We start from the raw sequence: 24,635 nt of genomic DNA on the forward strand, positions 1-24,635 counted from the left end.
AGACCTTCTTGCCACATTTCTGCCATTTTCCAGGCTGATCCCGCTGCGGCCGGAGAGCCCGCTCCGTCTGACTTTAGCTCCTTTACGCATGTTGGCGTGTGTCTCCTGGCCCAAGACACAGTCTGTGTTGACAGCTGTTCCAGGGGTGTCTGAAAAGAATGCGTGTTCTCCTGCCTTCAGGTGGACTTTTCTATAAATGCCCATAAGAGTCTATTGGCTGATGGTGCTGTTTTCTCTTTTTTTTTTGCGTCATTTTTAAAAAAAGTTGTTGACAAAGGAGTATTGAAGTCTTCAACTGTAACATGTCTGATTTTCTTTTTGGTTCTGCCAGCTTTGCCTCACACACCGTGTTCTGTTTGCTCCCGTGTTTAGCATGCACAGTAAAGTTTTCTGTCTTCTTGGTGGACTCTTTTTAGCTGTTATATAATGTTCCTCTGTCTCTGATCTAAAGTCATTACTTTTGATCTAAAGTCCATTTTACCTGCTGTAACCGCCATTTCTGCTTTCCTTTGACTTAAGGTCTATGATACGCCTGTCCCCACTTTTTATTTTCAGCCTGTCTCGACTGTTCTGTTTTTCAGTTTCTTGCAGACAGCAACAGTAGGGTCATGTTTTCACCTTTCTACATTCTCTCTGCCAATCTCTCTTATTGATTTTAGGTCGTTCACATTTAATGCAACGTATTGAGGCTACGTTAGGGCTTAAGCCTGCCATTACATTGTCGGTTATACAATTGTTCTGTTTTTGTTTCTTTGGTCTTCTTTAAGAAGAAAAAAAATATGAATAACAAAATAAAATAGAAAGAAAACCATGAACAATAAGATGACAATAAACACATACCTGTCAACAGCTGAATCTAAAACACAAAACACACCAACAGGCAGAACAGAAGCAGAGTCACAGGTCCAGAGTCACCATGGCCACCAGAGGGGGGGGGGTTGGTAGTCACAGAGTCACAGGCACAGAGACCACCATGGCCACTGGAGGGGGGGGTTGGGAGTCACAGAGTCACAGGTCCAGAGAATGCCATGGCCACCGGAGCGGGGAGTGGGGGGGGGTAGTGGGGAGGGACAGGAAGTTCAAATAAGTTGTCACAGAACAGGCATGGGATATAAATTCAGCGTGGGGAGTACAGTTAATGACAGTCTAATAACTTGTATGCTGTCAGATGGGTACAATATTTATTGGGATGACAACTTATTAAGTTATATAATCTCTAATGAGGTATACAGCTGAATCTAATATAATAATATATGTGAATGGTGATTGAAAAATAAAAAATGATTTAAATAAAAACAATAAATCACATATTTCCATGCCTTGAAAAAATAAAAAATAAGATAAACATGTTAACTTTCTTTATAAATCCCCAGCTACTGTTAAATGACTGTAGTTTACGTTGAAGTTCATAAGAATTATGCTGATACTTTAGAGTAAAAATAATTGCTTCTGTCTTATTTAAAAATTATGTTTCTCAGAATCATTGTGATAATCTAAATAAACAAAATTTCTAAAGCAAAAGAGAATATGACTTGTTATACACACCTTCAATTTTTTTTGCTTCCAAAAGATGTATAAAAATATTTACTTACGGGAGTTCATTAACATTATCAAAAGGCAGACAATGGCAGAGGTTCATCCTAACTTGAAAAATTTTAATTCCGACGGAAAGCGCCAGGACACAGCGCCGCGCCGCGGCGCCCGCGCTAATCCGCCTTCCCGGGCCGCCGCAGCCGCCAGGCCCCGGTGGCGTACCGCAGGCGGATGAGCAGCAGGTCCCTGCCCATCTGCAGCCAGCTCCAGAACGGGACCAGCTTGGAACCTGCGACCACAAAGCGGTTACAAATAAATTAACTTGCACAAACGCAGGAGGAAGCAGGTCCGCTCGCTGCTCAACGACGTCTCAGAAGGCGGTCTACGTGCCTTTGGGGAGCTTCTGCTCGACTCCATCTGCATTACGTACGAATGTCACACAACCTGTACATTCACAAAGGGTTTCGGGACAAGTGCTTGTGCTTCACACTCTACCTCTCAGTCTCACACGGACCCCGGAGAACCAGCAAGACTCCGAAGGCAAAAACCTGACTTCTGTCCGGCTCCGCCCCGCCCCCCCAGAAGTGTCCTGTGGCCCGCGGGGAGCAGGGCACCCTGTCCCCCACCCCCGGGTGGCAGGTTGGGGGTCAGGCGCCGGGCAGTGAAGCGACACGGCGCCCCGACTTCTTCCTCTTCCCTTTCTCCCTTTGCGTTTCCCCCGTGACCGACAGACAGACAGCACTGAGACGGACGCACGACCAGAGTGTGGCGTGACCATTTCAGGTCACGGCCATTGCGCGCTGGTCGCCACCGGTACGTTAGTCAACGCGCCACCTCCGTGACGTTCACGCCCCGGACCCTGCGCTGAAGCGAGCAGCTTCTGCGGGGGGCACAGACGGCGGCGGTTTCAGGGCCCTGCTCCACGGACAAGGGCCTGGCTGCGTGGCCCGGGGTGCCGCACCCTCGGAGACGACACGTTCGAAACCGCCAAGACGCCGCGGGAAGCCACTCCAGGCCGTGCGGGGAGCCTGTGGTCGTCAGACGCGAAGACCACGCCCAGGCTCCGCCCATCTGGCTGCGGCCCCACCCCGGTTACAGGGCCCCCGGTGAGGCCACTGGTCCTCCACCCGCAGGCACGCGGACATGTGCTCGGAAGAGGTCTCCGGTTCCATTGCTGTTTTAATTGTACTTGACCTTCAAAGAAGACCTTTGCTCACTGCTTTGAATTTACATAGCAGCTTTCCTCTTCCAAAACGCTAACCATTACGGTGCTTGGTCAAATACCTTGCTTTATATTATTCGTCAGGGGCCAGTATTATCTTCGTCGCACCGGTTGGGGATTCGGGGTCCGTATGATTCACGTTATGGCACAACTATCTCTGTGACGTGGGTGAGCACAAGAGATGCATACGAAACGCGTTTCCCCATCTCCCCACTTCAGCTTCCCCGGAGTGCGTGCCGGGCTCAGCCCTCGGGGACCCAGGCTGCTGCTGACATCACAGTTCTGCAGACTCAGGGAGTCGGGAATTCACCGGAGACTGCGCTGTTCACACAAGTTCCGGGCTGGCTCTTCTCCTCCTCCTGTCCCGAAGACCCCAGGTCCCCAAGCAGGGAGCCCCTTTTGGACCAAAGGCCTGGGCTGTGCCCGCGGGGTGCAGGACTGTTCTGAGGTAGGCAAACGAGACCGGAGTGTGTTTTAAACTTCCCAGCCAGGACTGTCTCGGCACTTCTGAACAGAGTTTGAGAACGCTGACAGACTTCACACTATAGATCTTGGAGACCTCTCCACTTTGGGGTAAATGGGCAGACACCAGCTAGAAACTGGCTCTGAATGGACTGGGCGTTTTAAGTCAAAACAACTAATTCCTCATTCAGCTCTGCATGGTGGTTTGTAGGCACTCGACTCCCAGCATTTGCTGAGTGATAATATAATACAGTTCTAAAAAATGTGGTGATAAGACAGTGAAGTGGATCTCAGAAGACGGCCAGCCTCGCTGTCGGCCTCAGACCCCCAGGCCCCTGCTGTTCGCCACAAGCTGCAGTGCGGTTCTTGGCAGGGGACAGCCTCCCGATAAGCCCGGGGCTGACCGCGGCGGAAGGCAGAGCGGCGGCTGTGGGGCAGGGGGCAAGGGACCGGGAGAGCCAGCCAGCAGGGCTGGGCGATGGCACCCCCACACCCCCAGCCCTGTAGCAGAAGCGAGACACTCACCTTCGACCTCAGCCCAGGCCACGGCGACCTCGGCAATGGGGATCCCTAAGCGCTGCGCCACGTACAGCAGCTCCACGTCGAAGGCCCTGAAACAGCGCAGGGGTCGCTTTTAGGTGACTGGCAACGCCAGACGGCTGCGGGGCCGCGGTTTGACGGCCGACGCAGAGCTCTCGTACACCGAGCGGACGGCCAGACTGACGCAGGGCCGCAGAGATCCCGGTGTTCGGGAACTTCAAAATAACGCAGCACCACTGCGTAACTTGTCAGAGAGGAACACGGGGTCCCCGTCACTACTCGGAACCCCCGGGGTGAGCATGGCTGTGGGGCCTCCAGAGAAAATGTACAGCAAGACAGGCAGCCCTGTCCGGGCGTGTGGACGGGGGGCGAACGGTGCGTGTGAAGTGGGACAAGGCTGGCTGGGAAGGGGCAGAGGGCCAGAGTCGGGTGGAGGGGAGTGTCTTTGGGGAGGCTTTTTCCTAATGATGGGAAATTTAGCTCTGTTTTCAGAACTGAGAGAGAATAGCAGTTGGGCTCAGAGGCGGAGGGGACGCAGGGGAGGAAGGGCTCAGGCGGGACCGAGAGCGGAAGGAAAGAAGAAAACCGAGCCCTCTCTCCTGCTTGGGGGTTTCTGAGCTTTTTCTTTTCTGCCCAAAGGAAAACACAGCCCACGGCACAGGACGTCTGGGCCGCATCCAGTGGCTGCGGCAGCTGCGCCCTCCGCTGCTTCTCGATTTGCACAGGGAGACCGGCCGTAAAGGCTCAAAGGCCCAGGTGAGGCCGCGCGTGCGCGCTGGGCTCGGTTGAACGCGGTGGGGGCCGCGAGAACCGCGGGGCGCAGGGGAGCACCGGCCGCGCCGACAGAGACCTACCAGCGCTCCACGTGCAGCGAGGAGAACGTCTGGGACGCCGCCTCCCGAGTGAGCAGCTTGAACCCGCACTGCGTGTCCCGGACCCCGCGCACGCAGAGGAACCACACCAGGAAGTGGAAGCCGTACATGAGCAGGGTGCGAAAGTAGGAGCGCTGCAGGGAGACAGGGACGAGGGCTTCCCATCGGCCCGGAGGGGTGTCCCCCCAACCCATGCCCTCCTTCCCCTAGCTGCTCCGCAGCGCAGCCCGCAGCGCAGGCCGTGAGACCCCACTGCGGGGGGCAGGGCACGGGACCGTGGTCTCTGCCGCGGGTCCACCTGGCGGAGAAGCGCCGGCCTCTCCAGGAGCGGAGCCTGGCCGTCCCAGCCGCCAGGAGCAGAGAGAACTCCGCCTTCCCCTACTCCTCCTGTGCCCTTCGCTCCTGTCACACTTCGCTTCGAAAGGGGATTGGACGAATGAGAGGGCACAGTCTGCACCTGAAGTTCAAGGCCTAGCTAATAAGAATACTGATCAAAGAGGTGCAGCCCGAGGCCACCCACGTGACAGACTAGGGCGGAACCGGACACAGAACCCCGGTCCTTCTGATCAGGAGTGGCAGGCGTCTGGGTCAGCGGGTCAACAGTCACGGTCCGCGTGCTTCACATACTAAAGTGCAGTCATCTACAGTCCCGCCTGGTACTCGCTGTTGTCATTAGTGACTAGTTTTATTGTTAGTAGCGACTGGACATAACGGTCCATTATTCACCAAACACTGAAAATATAATTATCATCACATTCAAGACGTTCTTTCACACCTGGGATTAAAGAACATAGGCTCTTAAAATTCTCTGTAACTAGGTTTAACCCCCATGGAACGGCACACCACACACTGGCATAAACAGCCTACTAAGGTCCTGCACAGACCAGTTAATACCTCGCACGAGTAAACCACGGTCTCTTCCTCCTTTGGGGTTTTGTTTGTGTAACGGGAACCTTCAGTGCCACCCCCGCTCCCGCAGCTTTTCTGCCACAGAACACATCTGTGACTGGCCGACAGCATGACAGAAACGGGAAAAAGCCCTCGGGCCACGAGACTCTCGTTCAGATTCTGTGCTTGACGGCAGGCAAGCCGCTCCTGCCCACTGTTTGTGTCTCTCCCGGCCCCGAAAATGGGGAGAACGGGCCTGCTTTGAAAGTCATTATGGGGATCGCACAGGACAATGACAGAGCCTTCACCCAGCTGCTCGACACCGGAAACTGCCGTGTTTACGGTACATACCGGTAAGAAGCTCAATAGGTATTTTTTAAAGAGAAAGCTGGGACGCTCATTTTAACCTCCTGACGTGACTGCACCTGCGTCTTAAACAGGGCAGAACCGGAAGGGAGCAGAAAACGCTCCTCCGTGAGGTGTGCAGAACCTGGGTCACCACCTACAGCCACTGGCTGGGTCTCCACGGGAACACGTCTTACCTCCTACGTAGTCTGGGCAGAACCTCATCTTAAAATAGCCTGGAATACCCCAACAGCTTGCTCAGGGCCTTCCACATAAAATACTTCCAATGAATAGCAGCTGACTGATTAAACCTCCAAAAGAGCATTTATGCTTAAGAAAAGGAAAAAAAAAGAAATTCAAAGATAGAAAAATAAAAAATAAAAGGCAGAAAAATAATACCTAAAACTATTCTCCTTGAATGATTTTTTAAAATGTGATTTAGGTGAGCTTACTACTTAGCAAATAAAAATATGTGTGACTGCTTTTCTGAGATCTGAACAGAAGACTTTTATTTGTTTTAGGATAATGGCTATTTTATAAAATCTAGAATCGTGGAGTTCACATGAATACCTTAAATTTGATTTGTGGCATATTTAAATGCATAAACTACAAAGAGGGGGGTCTTTATTTTTTAAAAACTTGGGAAAGTAGCTTAAACTGAGAAGACATCTGAAAATAGAGCACTGGGTGGACTGGGTTAAAGGACGCTAGCGAGGCCGCAGAAGCCCCCGGGGCAGAGACTTCAACACACGCAGGAAAAGGCTCTCATGCTCGCACAGTGACAGCATCTCGCTGATGCTTCTCAAGTACCGACAAGGAATGCGGGGTAGGGTCACAGCTGCCCGGTAACCTCACTACCTGAAAGTGGGACGTTCAGAGCAGAGTCTCCCGAGAAAACCCTGAGACAAGAAACTCTGTTAGATTCCACTTGGAATCTTTCACAGACTGTAAGCTCAGGCACCTCCAACCCCGTCTGTCTTCCACGCAGGACACGTGGCGGGGCGCGCCAGGGCCACGGGCAAGGGTCGTTAGATGAGGGAAGTCCGACCCTATGCAGTGAAGCTCCTGAGGTCACCGCGTGCACCTGTCTGCCATCGGAGGTGTCCCTCACCTACAGCAAAGAACGGCACCTGTGCTGCCTCTGCCGGAGCAGGCAGCTCTAACCCCACCGGGCGGCCACGGCTGTGGGCCCCAAAGCTCTGCCCACCGGCGGGCTTTAGGGACGGAGGAGCTCGAGGGCTGGGAGGCCACACGAAGCATTAGCAACACGCGCACCCTGGGAGGGAGCCCTCGGCTCAGACCGCGCTGTGCAGCGAGAATTGCTGTGCAGCGAGAATTCCGGCCACAGCGCAGCCGCATCTGAACGCGGCTCTGGGAAGAAGTCTGGGTTTTCCACCAGCGGGGGGCGCTGCGACCAGACGGACACCCACAGGTCCTCGTTGCTGCCAACCCCAGCTCCCTGCCCCCAACCTCTTTTTCCTGCACCGAGTACATCACTATCCTTCTCCGACAGCAGCGGTTTTTTAAAAAGGAAAAAGTTAAGACTATACTTTCAGGGATCATTTCTATAGGAAAAAGGAAAAAGTTAAAAAGGAAAAAGTTTACTCACAAAACCATTAAATCAATATTCGTCTATTCTCATGAAATGTTTTTTGTTTGCATAGATATTTTTGCACAGTTATACAGTATTTACAGTACCAGTTTTAAAAAATACAACATAATATTTTAGGTATTTTCCCATGTGATATAGTCTCCATTTTCAACTATTGTATTGTCTATGTGACATTTTCACCCAGGGGGAAATACCTATATTGTTTAGTGCTGGAATTTAGTGTTTTATACTGTCCACTGTTTTATTATTATAACTAATGTCCTGAACAGCTTGGGCATGTATTTTTATCTCTCTAACCCTCCCATATCTGTAAAGGGATAAACGGACTAGCTTTATCTCTTCCAGTTTCAGATTTTTAAAAGTCGGATATTCCCTATGGTTAACAGATCAGACCTTTTTCAAATACCAATGAAAGTCCACAGGGAAACAGAATTCTGAACCAGATGCTGAAGATGCTAGAGTAAGTTATTTAGCTATTTCTTTCAAAAGGGGGGAACTCTAGGTTCCCACACTCAAACACACTCCTTAAGTGGTTCTAGAACTTTGCCGTCAGTTCATTTCGAGGGAGAGGCGCCCGCTTTGCCAGGGGTGGGGGGCTCACACTCCCGGACGTCCAGGCGGAGTGGGGAGGCTGCCCCAGGGCGGGGGGGCGCCCAGAGCTGCGGTCTGACTGGTGTCCGGATCGGCCTGAACACCTGCCTGGCCTGAACACCTGCCTGGCCTGAACACCTGCGTTTGAAAAGCTGCCCCCCCCGCCCCTCCCCCCGCCAATAATTTTGACCTTTCACTGAAAAATACGGCTTGCCTTTCGACTCACTTGAGTCCTATGGCAGGTGGACCGACTGATTAAGAAGACAATAGACAATTCCTGGACTTGATACACAAGGCCTACAGTTTTAACTGAAAAGATAATTACAATGAAAACAGCTGCCTGATCACTGCATTGTACACCTGCAACTAATACTGTTGTGTGTCACAGTAATTGAAAATTTTAATGTAAAAACCCCTGAGACGTTGCACAGAATAATTCCTTAATAATATTTTTCCACGTCATTCCAGCTTTTCTGCCTCATCTACAAATTTCAAAATGAACTTGTTTTTTTAAAATGTCCAAAAATGCCAGTTATAGCTTGTCAAATTTTAAGATACAGTGTTTTTCTAAGAGAAATAAAGTTTAAAAAATTTAAACTTTGAATGAAACTCACAATGCAGCAGCTAAGTGTGCCAACAGGGAAAACTTAAAAGCCGGCCGGCAGGTTCAAAGGGGACCATAGGGACACCCCTGCCTGATGCTGTAACGGGATGGGGACCCCTCTTTGTGTCTTAAGAAAAAAAAAATCAAAAGGAGCTGCTCACACCCTAGGTCAGAGTGGGGTCCACATTCCTCTCGTACCCACAAACGAGAAAAACACACACCGATGACCCGCCTTCCCGGCCAGCGCGGCCCTCACCTGCGCGATCGACTCCTTCTGCAAGTGAGCCCGGGATCCACACGCAATGGCCATTCGGTCCTGGGGGAGCAGGGAGACAGCACGTCACTCACAGCATCAACGCAGACACTTCAAAGTGAGCACCTCATCCTTTAGAGACTAACTTTTAGCAAAAGTAACATGAAATACCTGCAAAGGCTTAACGAAGAGTTCGGAATAGGTACAACTTGGAGAAGCCTGACTATCTACTGAGGGTACTATTCGCTGCTAAATCCGAGGGGCACGTGTGACTTCGAAATGCACATATTACATTCTCTCTGATTAAAAATGCTATGTTAATGTTGTTATAAGGGAAAATTAGCAGTGTTAGACGAACAGTTATCCACAGGCGGTGCAATTTCACACACGACCGCACACTCTCAAAGAGCCAGCGCGTCAACTCCCTTTACAGGCAGTGAGTGAATCTGCAAGGAGTAAGATGAGCTGAAAATGCATACAGACAACACACTAGCCTCCATCTGTTCAGACAATAACCCAAACTCACAGTGGAAGGAAAATGGCATCTATAACAGCGATAAAGAAACACCCAGACCCCAGCTCCCTGGGAAATGCAGAGGCTCTCAGAGCTGGGGGGGTGGGGTGGGGGTGGGGGTGGGATGTGTGCCTCCCGCTGCCATTGCACGGCGGCCGGAGGAAGTTGGGGCTCCCCCACGATCCAAACGTCGAAGTGACTGTTCACTGGACTAGACAGGGCAGGTGGGGAAATGAACAACCAAGAGCGCCCGGACAGCTCTCAGAGCGAGGGGTCCCTCCAGGGTTTGAGAACTCATGGCGAAGGCAGTGACAGAAACCACGCAGGGGGCCCCGTGGCACGTGCCTCCCGGCACACACGGGTGGGGACCCGGGCAACGTTTCAAATCCGTGAAGGACACTCTCGGGCAGCTTGGCAGCCATTTGGAAACCCACTTAACGTGGGCCTGTGCCTCCTCTGACTAGGGCAGAGTCCAGAGACAGCACGTAGTTAGGTGTGAAAGAGACGTAATTCTTAAAATTTCAAGGAAAGCAAAAGCACACAAAACCCAGAACGGCAGATCAATTTGACAAAAAAGTTCAAAAAGAAACCTCTGCGTGGTGGAACCGCCGAAATGCAGCCGCCATAAAGGACCGGGGGCAGCATTTGTAATTTGTAATTTGTGTCACCGACAAAGGGCTCGTTTCCAAAATGCACAACAAGCCCCTGCAGACGACGAAGAAAACCGCTGGTGTGGGAGCTGGGGACAAGGCACAGGCGCGGACAGAGCTCACAGGAGGGTGAAGTGGCTCCCCGTGGAGAGGGTCCTCGATCGCCTTGCACCCAGAGCAACGCAAGGGACCCCGGCCTCTGTTCACCCAAGTCGGAAGGCAGCCGGGAACCGTCACCAGCGCCACCGACACGCCCCTCCTCTGACCCGGCCGCCCGGCTGGCAGCTCTGCCCACAGGCCGACCTTGTCCCTGCGGCCGACACCCGCGTCAGTGTCCTCCGAGGAGGGGACTGTCTGCCCTCCTGCAGGGCCAGCCACGCAGCTGCAGGACAGGGAAGGCGCACGCCCGGCCGGACCTCCGGCTCCGCTGCTGTGTGGTCGTCTGAGCGGAGCTGCGAGGAGCAAGAGCCTGCTGCCCTCTGGGAGCGCCTGGGTGAGCGGAGGAGGCTGAGGGCAGTGTCGCTGTGCGAGCCCTGCGAACGTGGGGTCGCTCGCTGACATCAACACAATCTCACCGAGCTCGCCAGGAAAGTACCGGCGGGGCGCACACTCACCCACGCACAACAAAGCGTTACCGTGGGAAGTCGGCAGGCCTCCCCCCTCACAGCAGCCACTGCTAACGATTTGTTTTTTGTGCCTTCCCGTTTATAAAACAGTCACAGCTGACATTTGCTCATGTATACCATGCTCCTTTTCATTTAAACCTCGAAATTTCTTATACACAAGACCACTGTTCTTGAACATTCTATCGTGGCCTTTCCGAACACACAGAAGTACGGAGAGTAAGGGGAAGCCCCGGCACCCCCACCTGGCTCCCACAATCACCGACACTGCAGGTCGCGGGTCCCACCTGCTCTGAGGGCCTGCCCAGCCCAGGCGCAGGGAACGTTACAAACTGATACGCATTTCGATCACAGCACTATCAGGAGAAAGAAAACGTTAATAATAGTCCTTAACACCATCCGATGTAGTTTCTACGTTTGCCCCATATTTTTAGTTTGTTTGACTCAAAAGCCCAATAAAAGTCAATCAGGTTTGTTGGCATGTCTTTTATTCATCAACTCCCCTACCTCTTCGTTTTTTTCCTTACAACACGTCCCTCTGTCCTCAGTATTTCCTGTAAGCTGGTCGTTCGAGTTAGAGGCTTGGTAAGATGTAGGTCTGTTTTACAAGAACTTGTCGTAATAGTTTTGCATGTCTCTCTTCCATTTGTGTTGCTTATAAGCTCAACAGACCATCCCGCTGTGTCGACGACCCTGCTTTCACCACCCGCCTATGTGCCGACCAATTCTAATTCATCTGTTTTGTTACAAAAGAGCCGAAAAGAGTGTTTTTGAAGTAGATGGGCCAAATTATTCTTTAGAAGGCTCCCCACACTCCCACTAACTGGACGTGGTCGACTATTGCCTTGAATTCTTGCCAGCACTAACTATACTCATTTTAAATTTGCTAACTGCACGTGATCTCATATCCCTTTTTTAAAATAAAAAAGTAGGCTTTGGGGGATTTTTACTAGCCATCTGTGTTTCCTTTCCGGAACTTTCCGTCACAGACTCGGATTACTATTTAACGATAAGAATTAGCTTTCCCGTCTCTCCTGGCAGAGGCGCTTGCTCAGAAAGGGGGCGATGGCTCCCTTACAGAAGGAGCTAGAAGCTGGGCTGGCAACTACACCCTGCGTCTGAACCCAGAAAGAATGGCCACGTCACTGGCAGCGGACAGAAAAGGACACACTTCCACCTTTCGGAGAATGAGCAGAGTTAAACGCTCATTTAATACAACGAAAGACATCAAAACCCAACACTTTCATTAAGAACATCCCTTCCTTCCACCAGCCTTTGCCACCAGGCTCCAGAAGCTTCTAAGAGAGCTGTGGAAGCCCGGAGCTCTGCCGGGGGACTGAACCCTGGACACTGACGACGCAGGTGGGTTCCACCTGGACAGGTTCCAGAAGCGTCAGCTGCTCTTCAGGAACGAAGGACGTTCTTGCTGTAGAAACTGCCTGTAGTAGAAAATGTATGTAGACATGGAGTCTCTTCTCTTTTAAGCCTCTGTCAGAGTATCACTGCATTTCTTGTTTTTTAAAACAGACTTTATTTATTTTTAATTTTTTTAAACAGAAGAGAAGGGAAGGAGAAAGCGTCAGAACATCAATGTGTGGCTGCCTCTGGCACGCCCCCCTACTGGGGACCTGGCCCACTACCCAGGCACGTACCCTGACTGGGAATTGAACCGGCAACCCTTTGGTTCGCAGGGTGGTCACAGCAGCCAGGACTTTTATGTTTTGTTTTGTTTTTTAATAGCTACTTTAGTTACTATGACAGCTGGCTTTTAAAGTGGCCAAGCTACTTTACTGTATTCTAGAAGGGAATGCTTACTCAAAGAGAGGAGAGAACCTCTTTCCTCAAACTTCTTAAGTCTTTTTTCACCGTTCACAGAAAGAAGAAACAGAACTCGACAAACTCAATCTGTATTAATAATTATCAATGGTAACATCAGAATTAACTCTGAAAATCAAGCACGAAGACTCATGTTAATTTGGAGGGGATGGTTAGTGAGTGCTGAACACGCTAAACGCGAGAAAGACACTTAAACAGTGGCAATCATTACCTCAGGGTCATGAGCGCGGGTGGCCCGTCCTTACACCACAGGCAGGAGAGGGAGGGGGAGGGAGCAAGCCACCCCCACATCCAGAGTTAAGCAGCGCTGAAATGGAAATGGAAATTGGCAGGGCGACTGCGAACATGGCGGTCGAGACACAGAAATAAAGTGGAAATAATTCGGAAATCAGCGAGAGAAGAGTCAGACAGCAAAATTCGTCACAGTCACCCAATGTGTGCAGGAAGGAAAGACTCGGTGTGCGGAGCACAGTACTGAATTAAGACAAAGCTTTATTCAGTAAGAAAACTGAGTTCTGATGAAAAAAATCCCTTTTCCTTAAATTCAGCACAGGTTCACAGTTAAAAACAAACGATAAAATTAACCTTAAAAAAAAAAAAACTTTGAAAAGATAGCCATCATCCCACCCCCTAGAGATAGATAGATAGATGTACCCATATATCTCCAGATGTTTAAAACCTGCTTTTTTCACTTAACTACGCGTACTGAACAGTTATCCTCTATCATTGACTTACCCAATTCAACTCAGCACTGGATACTCCAGGCCCCCGGCCCGGCCCAGGAGGGCGGAGCTTTGCTCCCAGGCGCGGGGATCAGCCTCCGATCCCGGCACATCCAAGAACCACCCAGTGAACTTGTGAGTTAGTAAACCTGCCCTCCCTCTCTTCCCCTCTCTCCAAAACCAATCAGTAAAAACATTGAGCGCTTAAAATTGTGCTTTGTTTTTTTCCTCTTACTAAAAAACCAAGCAAATATAAAATGCTATATAAAAAATAAGCAAAATCCTTGCATATTTTTATACACATTCGCAATTACTTCCTTAAGGCAATTTTCTCAAGGCTGGCGGTGGATGTGGACTATTGAAAGCTCGCAACTCACATTTCCAACTCGTTCTGAAAAAGTGCTGGACAGTCCGCACACGCAGCGCCGAGGCTGGGGAGGGACGCCGGACGGGCTGAACCGTAAGCCCGGCCTCGGCTCCAGGACCCTCCGCATGGGCAGCAGTCCAGGGAAGAGATGGAGGTCACTCCCTCCTCTCGCGTGACTAGAGGCGCCTGCTAGTCTCTCCGCAAAGTCCGGAGGATGGCAAATTCAGGGGAGCTCCTGTCGTCGGTGAGAATCACGGTGGTGCCGCCCACGGGCTCAATCTCCCGGAACAGACACGCCCGCGGCCCGACTCTGCAAGGCGCCCACTCTCCACACGAGGCCGTGGACTCCCACGTCCCTCTGACCGGCAGCCCTGGTCCTTCAAAGCTGTGCAGACGCCCCTCCGGCCATCCGCGGAGACAGGCACCCCTGCAACCCGCGTCCCGTCCATCCTCCCGCGCTTCCAAAACAGCCTTCCTGCGCCGCCGCCGGGGTTCTCCACGGTCTCACGAAGGTCTCCGCAAACTGACCTTGCAGCCGCTGCTGTCCCGGGGGATCCACTTGGGAAGTCCAGGGTCTCTCTCAGGAGCCGAGGCATCTCGGTGGAGCCCACGCGCGGGCTCTCGGACCTACCCACGGGTCCACAGCAATGGGAAGCAGCAGCAGGCTTGTCCTTCTACCTCTGCGCCCCCCACGCACACGCCCGTGGGGGCGCGGCGCCCCAAACCCGCTGGGCTGTGGACCGCAGCGCAGATGACCAGGGGCCAGCGGAGTGGCCGGGGCGCACCCGCTGAAGAGAGATCGGCTGGGCACGCGGGCGGTGCGACCCTACCCCGCACCTGCACCTGGTTCGTCTGCGCGGTCACCGGTGACCAGGTGCGGCCTCAACCCCCAGAAGGAGTCTCAGCGAGGACATCCGACACCGCGGCTGAGAGATCGCGGCGAGCGCACTCCGGCCCTGTCGCACCTGTGCGGGGACTTCTGATTCCATTTCGAATAGCGAAGCCACTAAGCGAGGGGTGGGCACATGGTTTATTGAGAAAAGTCACTACAGAACCAAGCACATTTTTTGTTAAAAGACGTAAAGTAACTATGGGTTAGGAAACTGAAGGGCTTAGAAAAACACTTTATGCTTCAGAAAAAAAGGATAATGCAAATAAAATAGTTGGAACTAAATGTAAAGGCCCATTCTACTTATTTGTGATGCAAAGCTCTACCTAAATTATGCACGTTCAGCCTGAAATCTCAGAAGGACAACCATCTTCAGAGAAGGAGCTGCAGGCGGCTAGTCCATCAACAAGAGTCAGCGGACTGCGCGACCGGGTCACCACCAGGAAACCGGAGGGGGCAGCAGCGGCAGCTTTGCTGCGGTAAAACGGGAACCAGCGGAGAAGAGCGCGGGGGAACGCGCCCAAGACCCGAATGGAGCCTGTCCAGCTGCGGGGAGCGGGCTCCCTACCGCCATCTAGTGACTCAGCCCAACGGTCACGGGAGGGGGAAGGGGAGGTGCAACCGCTGGGAACCCCGCGCTCCTGCCCATGCTCAGGCCCCACTCCCTTGGAGCTATTCTGGTCAAGGCTGTCCTTAGGGGCCAAGGGGGACACACGTCAGCGATATGATCCAACCTGAGGTTCAGTTACACTGACCACAAAACACCAGCTGCGTTAAGAACCCAGAGAAGAGCAACCGAACCCGCGGACACCTAACTGAGATTAACCTGCAGCCGCACTTTCATTCCTAAATGAAACAATGCCAAGGACACGCAGACAGAGATGATGACAAGGCTACTATGGGGACTGAGAGCTGGCCACACGTAGTCACAATGTCACGGGGTGTGCAGAGCACACCGGCAGCGGCGGGGCCTTCAGAGGAAAAGGACCAGGGTAAGGAAAAGGAAAAGAAACACGCCTTTTAAAGATGGGGAGACCTGCAGGCAGCCTCCACCAGGGCAGCCCAGTGGGCAGCAGCTGTGAAGGGCTGTCAGGGAGAAGAACCGTCTGCGTAGCTACGCAAACCCAGCCCAACTCGGGGGACTACAGGGAGAGGGACCTGCACTCCCTGAGAAGAGAAACTGGGGGCGCGGGCGTCCACCAGGCTGCTGGGCAGAAGCTGACCGGTCCTTCGGTGGCGACCCTGTTTCCAACACCAAACAGCCGAGTGAACCGGGGGAGGGCCTGCAAACCGCAGCCTGCGGTCGAGCCTGGCCTCGGGCTCGAGTCTGCACAGGGGGTTTCCTGGACCCCAGACCCCTCTGCCTTTGTGTCAGAGCCACAGAGCTGAAAACACAGACGGCCCCTTGCAGGCAAACAGACAATGAGACGATTCTTTCTAGTCCCTCCACGCAGGACAGCTTCAGAGTGTGAGCTATGACGGGCTCCAGAAGCTCTGAGTTGGGCGGAGGCAGGGAAGTCGTTTCCGCTGGGCTGACCCCAAGACCAAGGACTCTGGAACTGAACAACGCACCACTTACAAGAACATTATGTGATGGATACTGATGAAAACTGTTAATGCACTGGGTTCAAATTAATTCCACGGTGGGTTGTGACACTGTTAATCAGGCACACCTGGAGGCAGACCGAGGCTGTGAACGCACAATCCACACACGCCCACAACAGCCCAACGCTTCAGTTCTGCAGGACTCGAGGCAGCACGAAGCAGCACAGTCACTCATGAAGCAACAGGTGGCATCGAAACCCCCCCTTTTCAGAGAGCCGGAAAGGCAACTGGATTCCCGAGAGAGTATTCTCGCTGCTCGTTCACCCCTTATTGTCTGCTGCAGCCCCTTAATTTTGGGTAAGTCATTTACTCTTTGCCCTACTGCAGGACGGAATAAAGTCAGATGCTAACGTTTAACCCTCACCCCTCTCTCGGCTCCCTGGGCCCCTGGGATAGTGTGGGAGAGACCCTGAGCGGCTCTTTGCGGTTCTCCGGGGGAACCAGAAAACCAAACCCACCATCCCTACCAGCAGATTCTCCTTTCGGCTCCTCACGACTTACGAAGGGGTGGAAACAGCAGCACCGTTTGGTGAGAACGGACGTGTGACACACCCAGGAAACATGTGGCGCTCGGGGAAGGGATGGGGCGGAGCTGCCTGCAACCTTCCCAGAGGGGCTGCGGAGTGGGTCTGTTTCCTCAAAAACAAGGTCGCCCAGACCCTCGTTCTGGGCTTAGGTTAAGGTGTGTGCACGGTGCGTGTGCAGACGGGGAGATGGCTCAAGTACTAGACACGCGATTGGCAAGGGAGCCTCGGGACATCCGGGAGTGTTTCCACGGAAACGACAACTCTTCTGGGGGCCGCACCCAGGAATTTCACACCCCAAAGCCCCAGATTTGTAACTTGCATCCCCTGCGTTCTTAGCGGAACGTAATTTCAGTGGTATTCTCACACTCACCGGCCAAGGCTGTAGACCGTCCAGTGCCTTTTCGAGTTTCTCGACGTCCGCAAACCTCGTGGCTCCGTCAGCATCTGCCATGAGGATCTTTTCTCCGCGAGAACTGAAAACTCCCTGTGTGAGGATGTCAGTTTAAACAGTTGCTTAAAATCACGGTTGAATTCAATGACATGTCAGTCTCTTCTGCTTCCCTTAAAGTGACCAAGAGGGAGGTATTAGGTATAAAGTGGCAGAAGGCCGAAGTTCCGTGAAACAAGTCACATTGATAAGATCCTCCTAAATGTATCTAAGGCCTATGTCATAATTTTAAAGACTTTGCGGGGCCATACAACTAATACCTTGGGAAATAATGAGCTAAACAAATAGATTTAGACAAATCAAAGACATTCTGCACCAACGGGATTAAGAAAGTGGAATGCCTGTCACATACAGCATGTATGACCTGCACATTTATTACGCCATCACCTAGCACAGCATGTAGAGAACATATTTATGAACAGATTGAATTTGCTGTAAAATGCATCAGAACAGAGATAAATCTGAATTCTTCATTTTGGAATCTCAAGTATTTTAAGTAAATAAAAAATACGGAATGTCTCTGAAACTAAGGAAGGGTGGCTACACCCAAATATACCCCGTCATTTGGAGCATCTGGGGTGCCCTAGGCCCTCGGTCACATCTGTCTGCCGGGGTGACCCCTGACCTTCGAAAGTAACCTGGTCTAATCTTAGCACCTACACGCCCTGGAATCTTCCACTCTGCCTCCCCGTGCCTCAGTTTCCTCATCTACATGATTAAACTGACAGGACCTACCCCGTGGGGCGACATGAGGACTGCGCGTGACAATTCTGTCCAAGTGGTGAGATGGCGCCCTGCTCAGCAGGATCAGTGAGCCCCGGCCCGGGGAGGTCTGCTGCTGCCCCTTGGTGCCCGAGGCCCTACTTTGCCACCCCTGGGCCTGTGCTTGCCTTGCCTGTCGCTATCAGACCCCTCATGTTGGCAAATGACAGGAAAAACACTCTCCGACCTCCCTTGGAGACAGCTGGCCTGTGACACTGAAATTTACGTCAGTCCCCAGGAACGCCCCTGAAGAGGGGCAGACAGCTGGCATGTGTCCTCGCCCTCTGCCCTCCCACCCGTCTGGACCGTGACGCAGGGCCCGTCGGCTCCCGGGTCACCTCTGCACGCGGAGGTGAGAGGCCGCGGCAGGTTTCCAGTGACACTCAGAGCTGCTGGACGAGCCCTGGCCTGTCCACTCTTGGGCTTCACACGAGGGCGTGCCGAGCAGACACACGTGACTCGGAGCCACTCAGGGCATTACTACTGACTTTTTCACGGAACTGGCTTCTGGTGTCTGTTACTCTCTCTTGAGTCCCAGCCGACGGGCCTCAAGTGGAGGTGACCCCTACAGGCCTTGCTCGCGCCCTGCCTTTTCCGCTCAACCGTGGACTTCACCAGACGACCCAGGCTGGGCCTACCTTAGTTCCTGCTCCATGCTTAGCACGGAGCCCTCGCACGGGAGACATTTAACGCACAAAAGCAGCTTGTAATGGAGAAGACCACCACCTGACCTCATCACCCAGTGACCCCGCCAACGGCACAGAGGGGCCGGGAACACTCAACTGTGGGACAGAGGTCTTTCTTGGAGGTGCCCTGTGCCATACGGGCAGGGCGCCCTGCCGGGTGTGACCGACCGCGCTGCCACGCACTCCACACACCGGGAACTCTGGCGTCTGACTACTGGCGTCACATTGCCCTCCCTCCGCAGAAGAAGCTTTTCTGCCAGCTCCGCACTGACAACAGCAACGTGGAACGCGCATTACCATCTTCACGGCGCCGCCTTTCCCCCGGTTCTTCACCAGCGTGATCACGCGCACCTTGTCGCTTCCGAGCCTCCGGCAGTATTCAAAGGCCACCTGTCCGAGTGCATGAAAGGGAGAGAAAATCAGCTGGGTCACAAGACGGTGACAAGCAGAGGTTTCTCCTGGTGGCCTCGGCACAGCCGCACCAGCCACCCTCCTCGCCTGACTGCGGCCACCGCGCCGCTGGGCAGCCCCGGGGGCTCGGGGAGCGGGGTGAGGCCCTGGCCACCGCCTCTGGCTGAGAAGGCGGCAGGTCTGGAACCGTGGCAGCTCCGGCAGGAGGGGGCGCACAGGGGCGGCGACCCTGCTTACGCACCCCCAGAGCAGGGCCCCCCGTGCCTTTCTGTGCCCCGCCCCCGTGTCAGGACTGCGGGGTGGCCCGTGTCCACATCCTTCACGTGTCCACATCCTTCACGCAAGCTCCCCGCACGGCAAGGCACGTCTCTTCCTGAAATAGACCGCGCCCGCTCCGGCCACGGTGCTTCTGTCCCCGCCACCTTTCAGTGCAGCAGACACACTGCCCCACCCCTTGTCATTCACCATAAACCCCAATCGCTAGTTTGGCAGTCACTTCTCGGCCCGACTCTGCAGCCCCGACTCTGCAGCCAGCGTTTGGGTTTCGGCCCCACCTCCGCCGGCATCACAGAGGTGGGAGGTGGGCGCACGGTGCCCTTCCCGCCTGGTCTCACACAGGCCACGCCCACTCGGCGTTTAACAAAAACCACCAATGAGGAGCCATCATCAAGTTGACAGGCGTTTCCCTGCACATTTGTTTTAAGGTCCGTTATGCTGCGATTTAATGAGAATATGAACAGCACCACAAAGGGACCTTTTGTTACGGAAACAGGACTGTCCAAGTAGAAAGTGAAGCATTATTAACGGTAAGAACTGACCGGGATCCCCAGGAAAGTTTAGTGAATGTGCTGCCGAAGGCGCCGATGCACCTGGGCGCAGCGGCTACAGGTCTCAGACGGAGGAACGGAGGAAGGGGGGCGGGCACTGGAAGCCACTGTGTCCACCTGGAGGTCACGCCAGATGGGGGCGTGTCAGAGGACATACCCACTGCTCAGCCCCGGTCCAAAGGCAGCTTCCCACCCACCGGACGGCTGCAAGAACTGTCAGGTGGGCGTGAGAAGGGGCTTAAACTGTCAAAGAATCTCCTGACCTGGGGACGTCACAGCCCCCCTGGGCTCGCGGGGCAGCAGGTCTGCTCCCCAGCTCCCCCCATTGAAGTCCCTCTGCCCCTCCTACCACCCACACCCCAGCAATAAGGCACTTAGCAAGCTCGGGGTTCTGAGGAGGGAAAGTAAGATTTCCCATTTGCTGAATTATTCTGCATTTCCCATCTGCTACCGGCAGTTCCAAAAGCAAGTTTACGCACCTTCGAAGTCTGGTCTTTGCTGCCGTCGTCCACGACGATCACCTCGTAGGTGAAGGTGGGGTCTCGTCTCTGTAAGGGGCAGAAGTGAAAGGCCACGAGGTGGCACAATGCGCACGACAGGATATGAAAAGGGGGGTGGGGGTGCAGGGCAGACGCTGACTGAACTTGTGAGCGCCCTCCTCCCATCGCCCCCCCAACAGGCCCCTGCAGGCCCTCCAGGTGCTGAGAACCCCAGAGAGACACTCTGCCCGAGGAAGCGGCCCTGTGGGTTGGGGTCAGACAGCCAGACAGCGTGGCTTCCACCCCGAACGCACCGCTTCTTAGCCTCATAGCCTTGGACAAGGTCACATTTCTGGCTGTTTTCTCATTAAAAACAGAACCCCTACTGCAGGGGCTGGTGAGAAGGTTACGTGTAATAGGAGGTTACTCCTTACACTGAGACGAGGTCACCCAGGCTCCCCCCTTTCGGTGGCTCTCCCGTCTTCACTTCAACAAACCCAAAAACCAGATCAAAAAGAGGGTCTCCTTTAACAAGAACAGAGCTCACTTGTTTTAAGCTCTTCAAGGAGCTCTCGGGGCACATGCTACCTTCCTTTTCTTCAGCAGAGAAAGAAGTGGAAAATAAACGAGGGGGGGCGCTTAAGAATAAAGAAATACAAAATAATTTCACCCTAATTACAAATCTTTCAGACAGACAGCTTTCGTATAAAGTCACAAAGGCTGCAGACACTCTGTCACTCGGTTTCCTGTGCACCCCCAGGCAGGAGAGGACAAAGTGGGGGGAGGGGGAACAGAAGACAAAGCCCTGCCTTGGGGTTGCCCACCTGCCTCTGGGGGTGATGTGCTCCGGGCTAGCCCCCGGGGGCCACCGGCAGAGCCGAGGGCAGCCCCGAGGTACTGAGGCCTGGGTAGAGCCAGCCCTGCCCCTCACAGAGGGGCTCCAGGTTGTCCACCAGCTGGCCACCTGGCCTGGTTTCAAGGGGAGATGTCAGAATGGAAAAGAAAAGGTAATACCTGTCTCTCTTCTAGATAGCCCAGGGCTTCATCCATCATCACAGGCACTTAAAGAAGAAAAAGGTACGTTAGAACCTGCTTCTGAGTGACCTGCCAAGCTCTCACACTCAGTTTACAAGGGGAAGGGCCCTTGGGCTGCTCCTGCAGGGGCCCCTCCCACTCCCACACCGGTCTGCTCACACCCGGCTCACCCTCCCTCACGGCACTGCGGCCTCACACTTCCTGTAGCTGCGCACCGGGCAGTCGGGTCCAGTATTACACACGCCCTTTCCCTCCCAGGGACCCCTTACCAGAAGCACCCTGGCTTACACCGCTTCTCCTCGTTGTAGGAAGGCACGACCACAGACAGCCGCTTGGTGGGCGGGTCCCCGAAGCGGGGCAGGGCCTCCTTGCGCCCCCTGGCGTTCAGGAAGAACTTCTCCTCTTCGTGCCGATGGAGGGGAGGCATTTCCCTCGCAGTTATGAACGCGAGGAAGGAGATCTAAAGGCAGGTAAGCACAAGAGAAATTGTTAGGTTCCACTGCTGTATCATGTACGTGATTTTCCCCCTTTGGTGGAATATTTCTTCTCAGTCTTTAGTCCACTAACAACGGCCTGGAGGGGACTCCAAAATCCAATCACCCCGCATCTAACAGGGAACCAAGTACAGCGGTGCAATCCCTTCTCAGATGTGCCAAACCCGATCCCGGGCATTCACACAATGAGGCCCCATCCCTACCTGGGGCCTGTCCGTGCGTGACAGAGGGCAAGTCCACACAGCAGCCGCAACGCATGGGATGAGGGTGGAATTGCCACCTAGGACCGGTGGACCCCAGGGCACGAAGGGAACAGCCTGCCCATCCCACTGGGACTGGATTAAATGTTTCAAAACATCGAATCCACGCATTTCGAGGATGTTACTCATTTGTAACTTGCCAACCATCTGTTCCAATCCCTTGGTACCTACTGACCTTGCGCATGCTCCTGATTGGCGCCCCCACGGGCAGCACCCGGACTGGGGGGTCCGAGCTCCGACTCCGCAGCCCTGGTGTCCAGAGTGCGGTTTCTGAATCCCACCCCCCACTATCGGCAGCCAGTGCTCCTGCACGGGGCGCAGGATGGCTCTGCGCGGGCTCGGCCAGCAGGGAAGGGCACAGCAGTGATGACGAGGGGCCACCAGCAAGCCTGTGGGGCTCTCGCTGGCTTAGGATGGGAGGGTTTGGGCACCAAATTACTGCGGTACCTTGAAGCACACGAAGTGTTCTCACTCACGGATTAGTAGTGACGCTACAAATAGAACATAATTGGCCCCTTTGTGAGGTACCAGGGAACTGATTCTCTGAAACCCTGCTGCTTATCTTACCGTTTACATACGAAAGGTGTTTCGGATTAATTGGAAGCCGAGGACTAGATTCTCTTTCATTATATTGGGGGTGATCATCAATGGCTGTGAAGCCCCTCAGGTCAGCACACACTTCCTAACTGGTAGGTGGGCCCCCCCCCCCCGAGAAATCTCCCACCGCACGTCTCCGGGGTGACAAAGGGGGCATGTTCCGCACCGCACGCCCCTTCTCTTCACTGAATCACTCAAACGTGCATTTGGTCAAGTCCCTAGAAGCAGCTCCTGGTTTACAGGAAATCTGGGGCTCACAGCGGGATGTTAAAAGGAGCCAAGGGGGCACCACCGGAAAAATGCAGACGGCGAGAAATCCCACAGACAACGGCCACGCGCCGCAGATCCGGGAGAGGGAAGAGGAGTAGCCGGGCTCAGGGGCTGACGCAGGAATAGCGCCCCCAGGGCGCGCAAGTGCAGGCTGCGCAATCCCGGTAAACACTGAACGCGACAGCGGGCGCCCTGCGAGTGCACAGCTTCGGGGGCAAACACCTCCCGAACAAACTCGTAACGTACACGTGTAAATCTGCAACATTTTCAACACGAGCCCGCTCCACCCCAACCCGGACTTGCTCAAAACCCCCGAAATCTCCCCACAGCACTAAGGGAAAGAGATTAGGGAAGAAATCTGGACGCAGCGCTTCGTCGCCATCTACACGGTTCCCGCGCTGTGAGCTCTTAAACTTTCTAGCCGCTAATGTATCTGCACGTCGAGGAAGTGGCCACCTCCGCATTCACGACCCAGAGCGCAGGCTCATCCCAAATCTCAAGGGTCCAAGTTCGCTTAGGCATCAGCCCGTGTTTGCCCAAAGACGGCCAGAAACCCCGGGGTGAAATCGACGGCCTTGCCCGTTTCCAGGCAGCAAATTCAGGCTGTTCCATTCTGGGACGCAGCGACCCCCAAGCAGATACTGATGTCAGGCCTCACGCGTCCACAGCGGGTCTTCGCCAGGCACTGACCGGCACCAGTCTGGAACAGGTGGCTCCTGTGGGTGCTGTCCCCGTGTTCTTATGTCCACCCACACGAGGAGAGGGGAGTCTGCAGAGCACTCAAGTCCTCGCGGGGGCGACGCCGCGCAGGCTGCAGACCCGGGAGGTCGGAGGGGGCACAGAGTCCTGGGTTCCGCGGGTCCGGGGTTAAGTGGAGACGGGGTACACACGCCCCCAGAGAGAATCGACTCACAAGCTCTGGATATGTAGGGGTTCCCAAGAGTCCCCAAGGTGAAATAAACAAGGAAGAAAGGGGGCGTGAGACCCCGGAGAGGCATTCTGGGGTCAAGGCTCGGGGCTGGGCGGCGGCCGGAGGAAAGGGACCCCCGAAGAGCCGGCGGCGCAGAGCAGAGCGCGCCCGGGCTGTGTCTCCAGGAGGCGGCGAGCCCGGGCCCGCGTCAGTCCCCACCCCGCCTCTCACCACTATCAGGGCCGCGGCCGCCAGCGCCGCTCCGAGCGCCGCGTAGAGAACCGCCAGCTGCAGGGAGAGCGGAGCCATGACCCATGCCCGCCAGGCCAGAACCGCAGCTACCCTATCCGGCCCGTGCACGCACGCGGAAGCCGCCGCGCAGCCGCAGAACCCGCCGCGCGGCCCCGCCCCCCCAGACCGGCAGAGAGGCCGCGCTGCCGGCCGCCCGCCGCCCAGAGCGCCCTCGCGCGGCCAGGCGGGAACACGCAGGATTGTGTGCCCCACGCTCTGTGCCACAGCCCCGCCCAGTGGCCGAAATTAATCCAAATACAGGTGCCCACTTAATTGAATATCAGATGGGCAACAAAGTTTTTTCTTAACAGCCTATTGAAATATTCCCATAACATACAACCCACCCAGTTTAAAGTTTGATATGTTACATAAGTTTTTAAACTGTGATAAAATGATTTTTTTTTATATTTTCACCATTTTAAGGGTACAAAACAATGGCTTTAATTATTCATGATTCTCTGCAGCCATCACTATTTCTAAAACTTTCCCCGCTCCCCCCGCCCCTAGTAG

The 24,635-nt window shown here is 54.1% G+C and overlaps 1 protein-coding gene across 3 annotated transcripts; it reads right to left on the reverse strand.

Annotated features, from left to right (window-relative positions):
- Window positions 1-257: 257 nt before the first annotated feature.
- Window positions 258-24,213, reverse strand: ALG5 (ALG5 dolichyl-phosphate beta-glucosyltransferase). Of its 3 annotated transcripts, XM_037057674.1 has the most exons (10): window positions 24,066-24,213; window positions 21,592-21,763; window positions 21,283-21,329; window positions 20,269-20,337; window positions 18,849-18,941; window positions 17,026-17,139; window positions 8,926-8,985; window positions 4,612-4,763; window positions 3,743-3,828; window positions 1,635-1,822 (listed from the first exon to the last, which is right to left on the reverse strand). In XM_037057674.1, exons 1-10 carry the CDS (start codon window positions 24,141-24,143, stop codon window positions 1,707-1,709), a joined length of 987 nt encoding a protein of 328 aa, XP_036913569.1. In that variant the 5' UTR covers window positions 24,144-24,213; the 3' UTR covers window positions 1,635-1,706. The 3 variants fall into 3 exon arrangements, with proteins under 3 accessions (XP_036913571.1, XP_036913569.1, XP_036913570.1); XM_037057675.1 differs by lacking the exon at window positions 8,926-8,985 and having other exon boundaries at window positions 24,066-24,212; XM_037057676.1 differs by lacking the exons at window positions 3,743-3,828; window positions 4,612-4,763; window positions 8,926-8,985 and having other exon boundaries at window positions 258-1,822.
- Window positions 24,214-24,635: the final 422 nt, after the last annotated feature.

Source organism: Sturnira hondurensis, unplaced genomic scaffold, assembly GCF_014824575.4.
Source record: "Sturnira hondurensis isolate 20B ecotype Veracruz unplaced genomic scaffold, ASM1482457v3 Scaffold0009719, whole genome shotgun sequence".
Lineage (NCBI taxonomy): Eukaryota > Metazoa > Chordata > Mammalia > Chiroptera > Phyllostomidae > Sturnira > Sturnira hondurensis.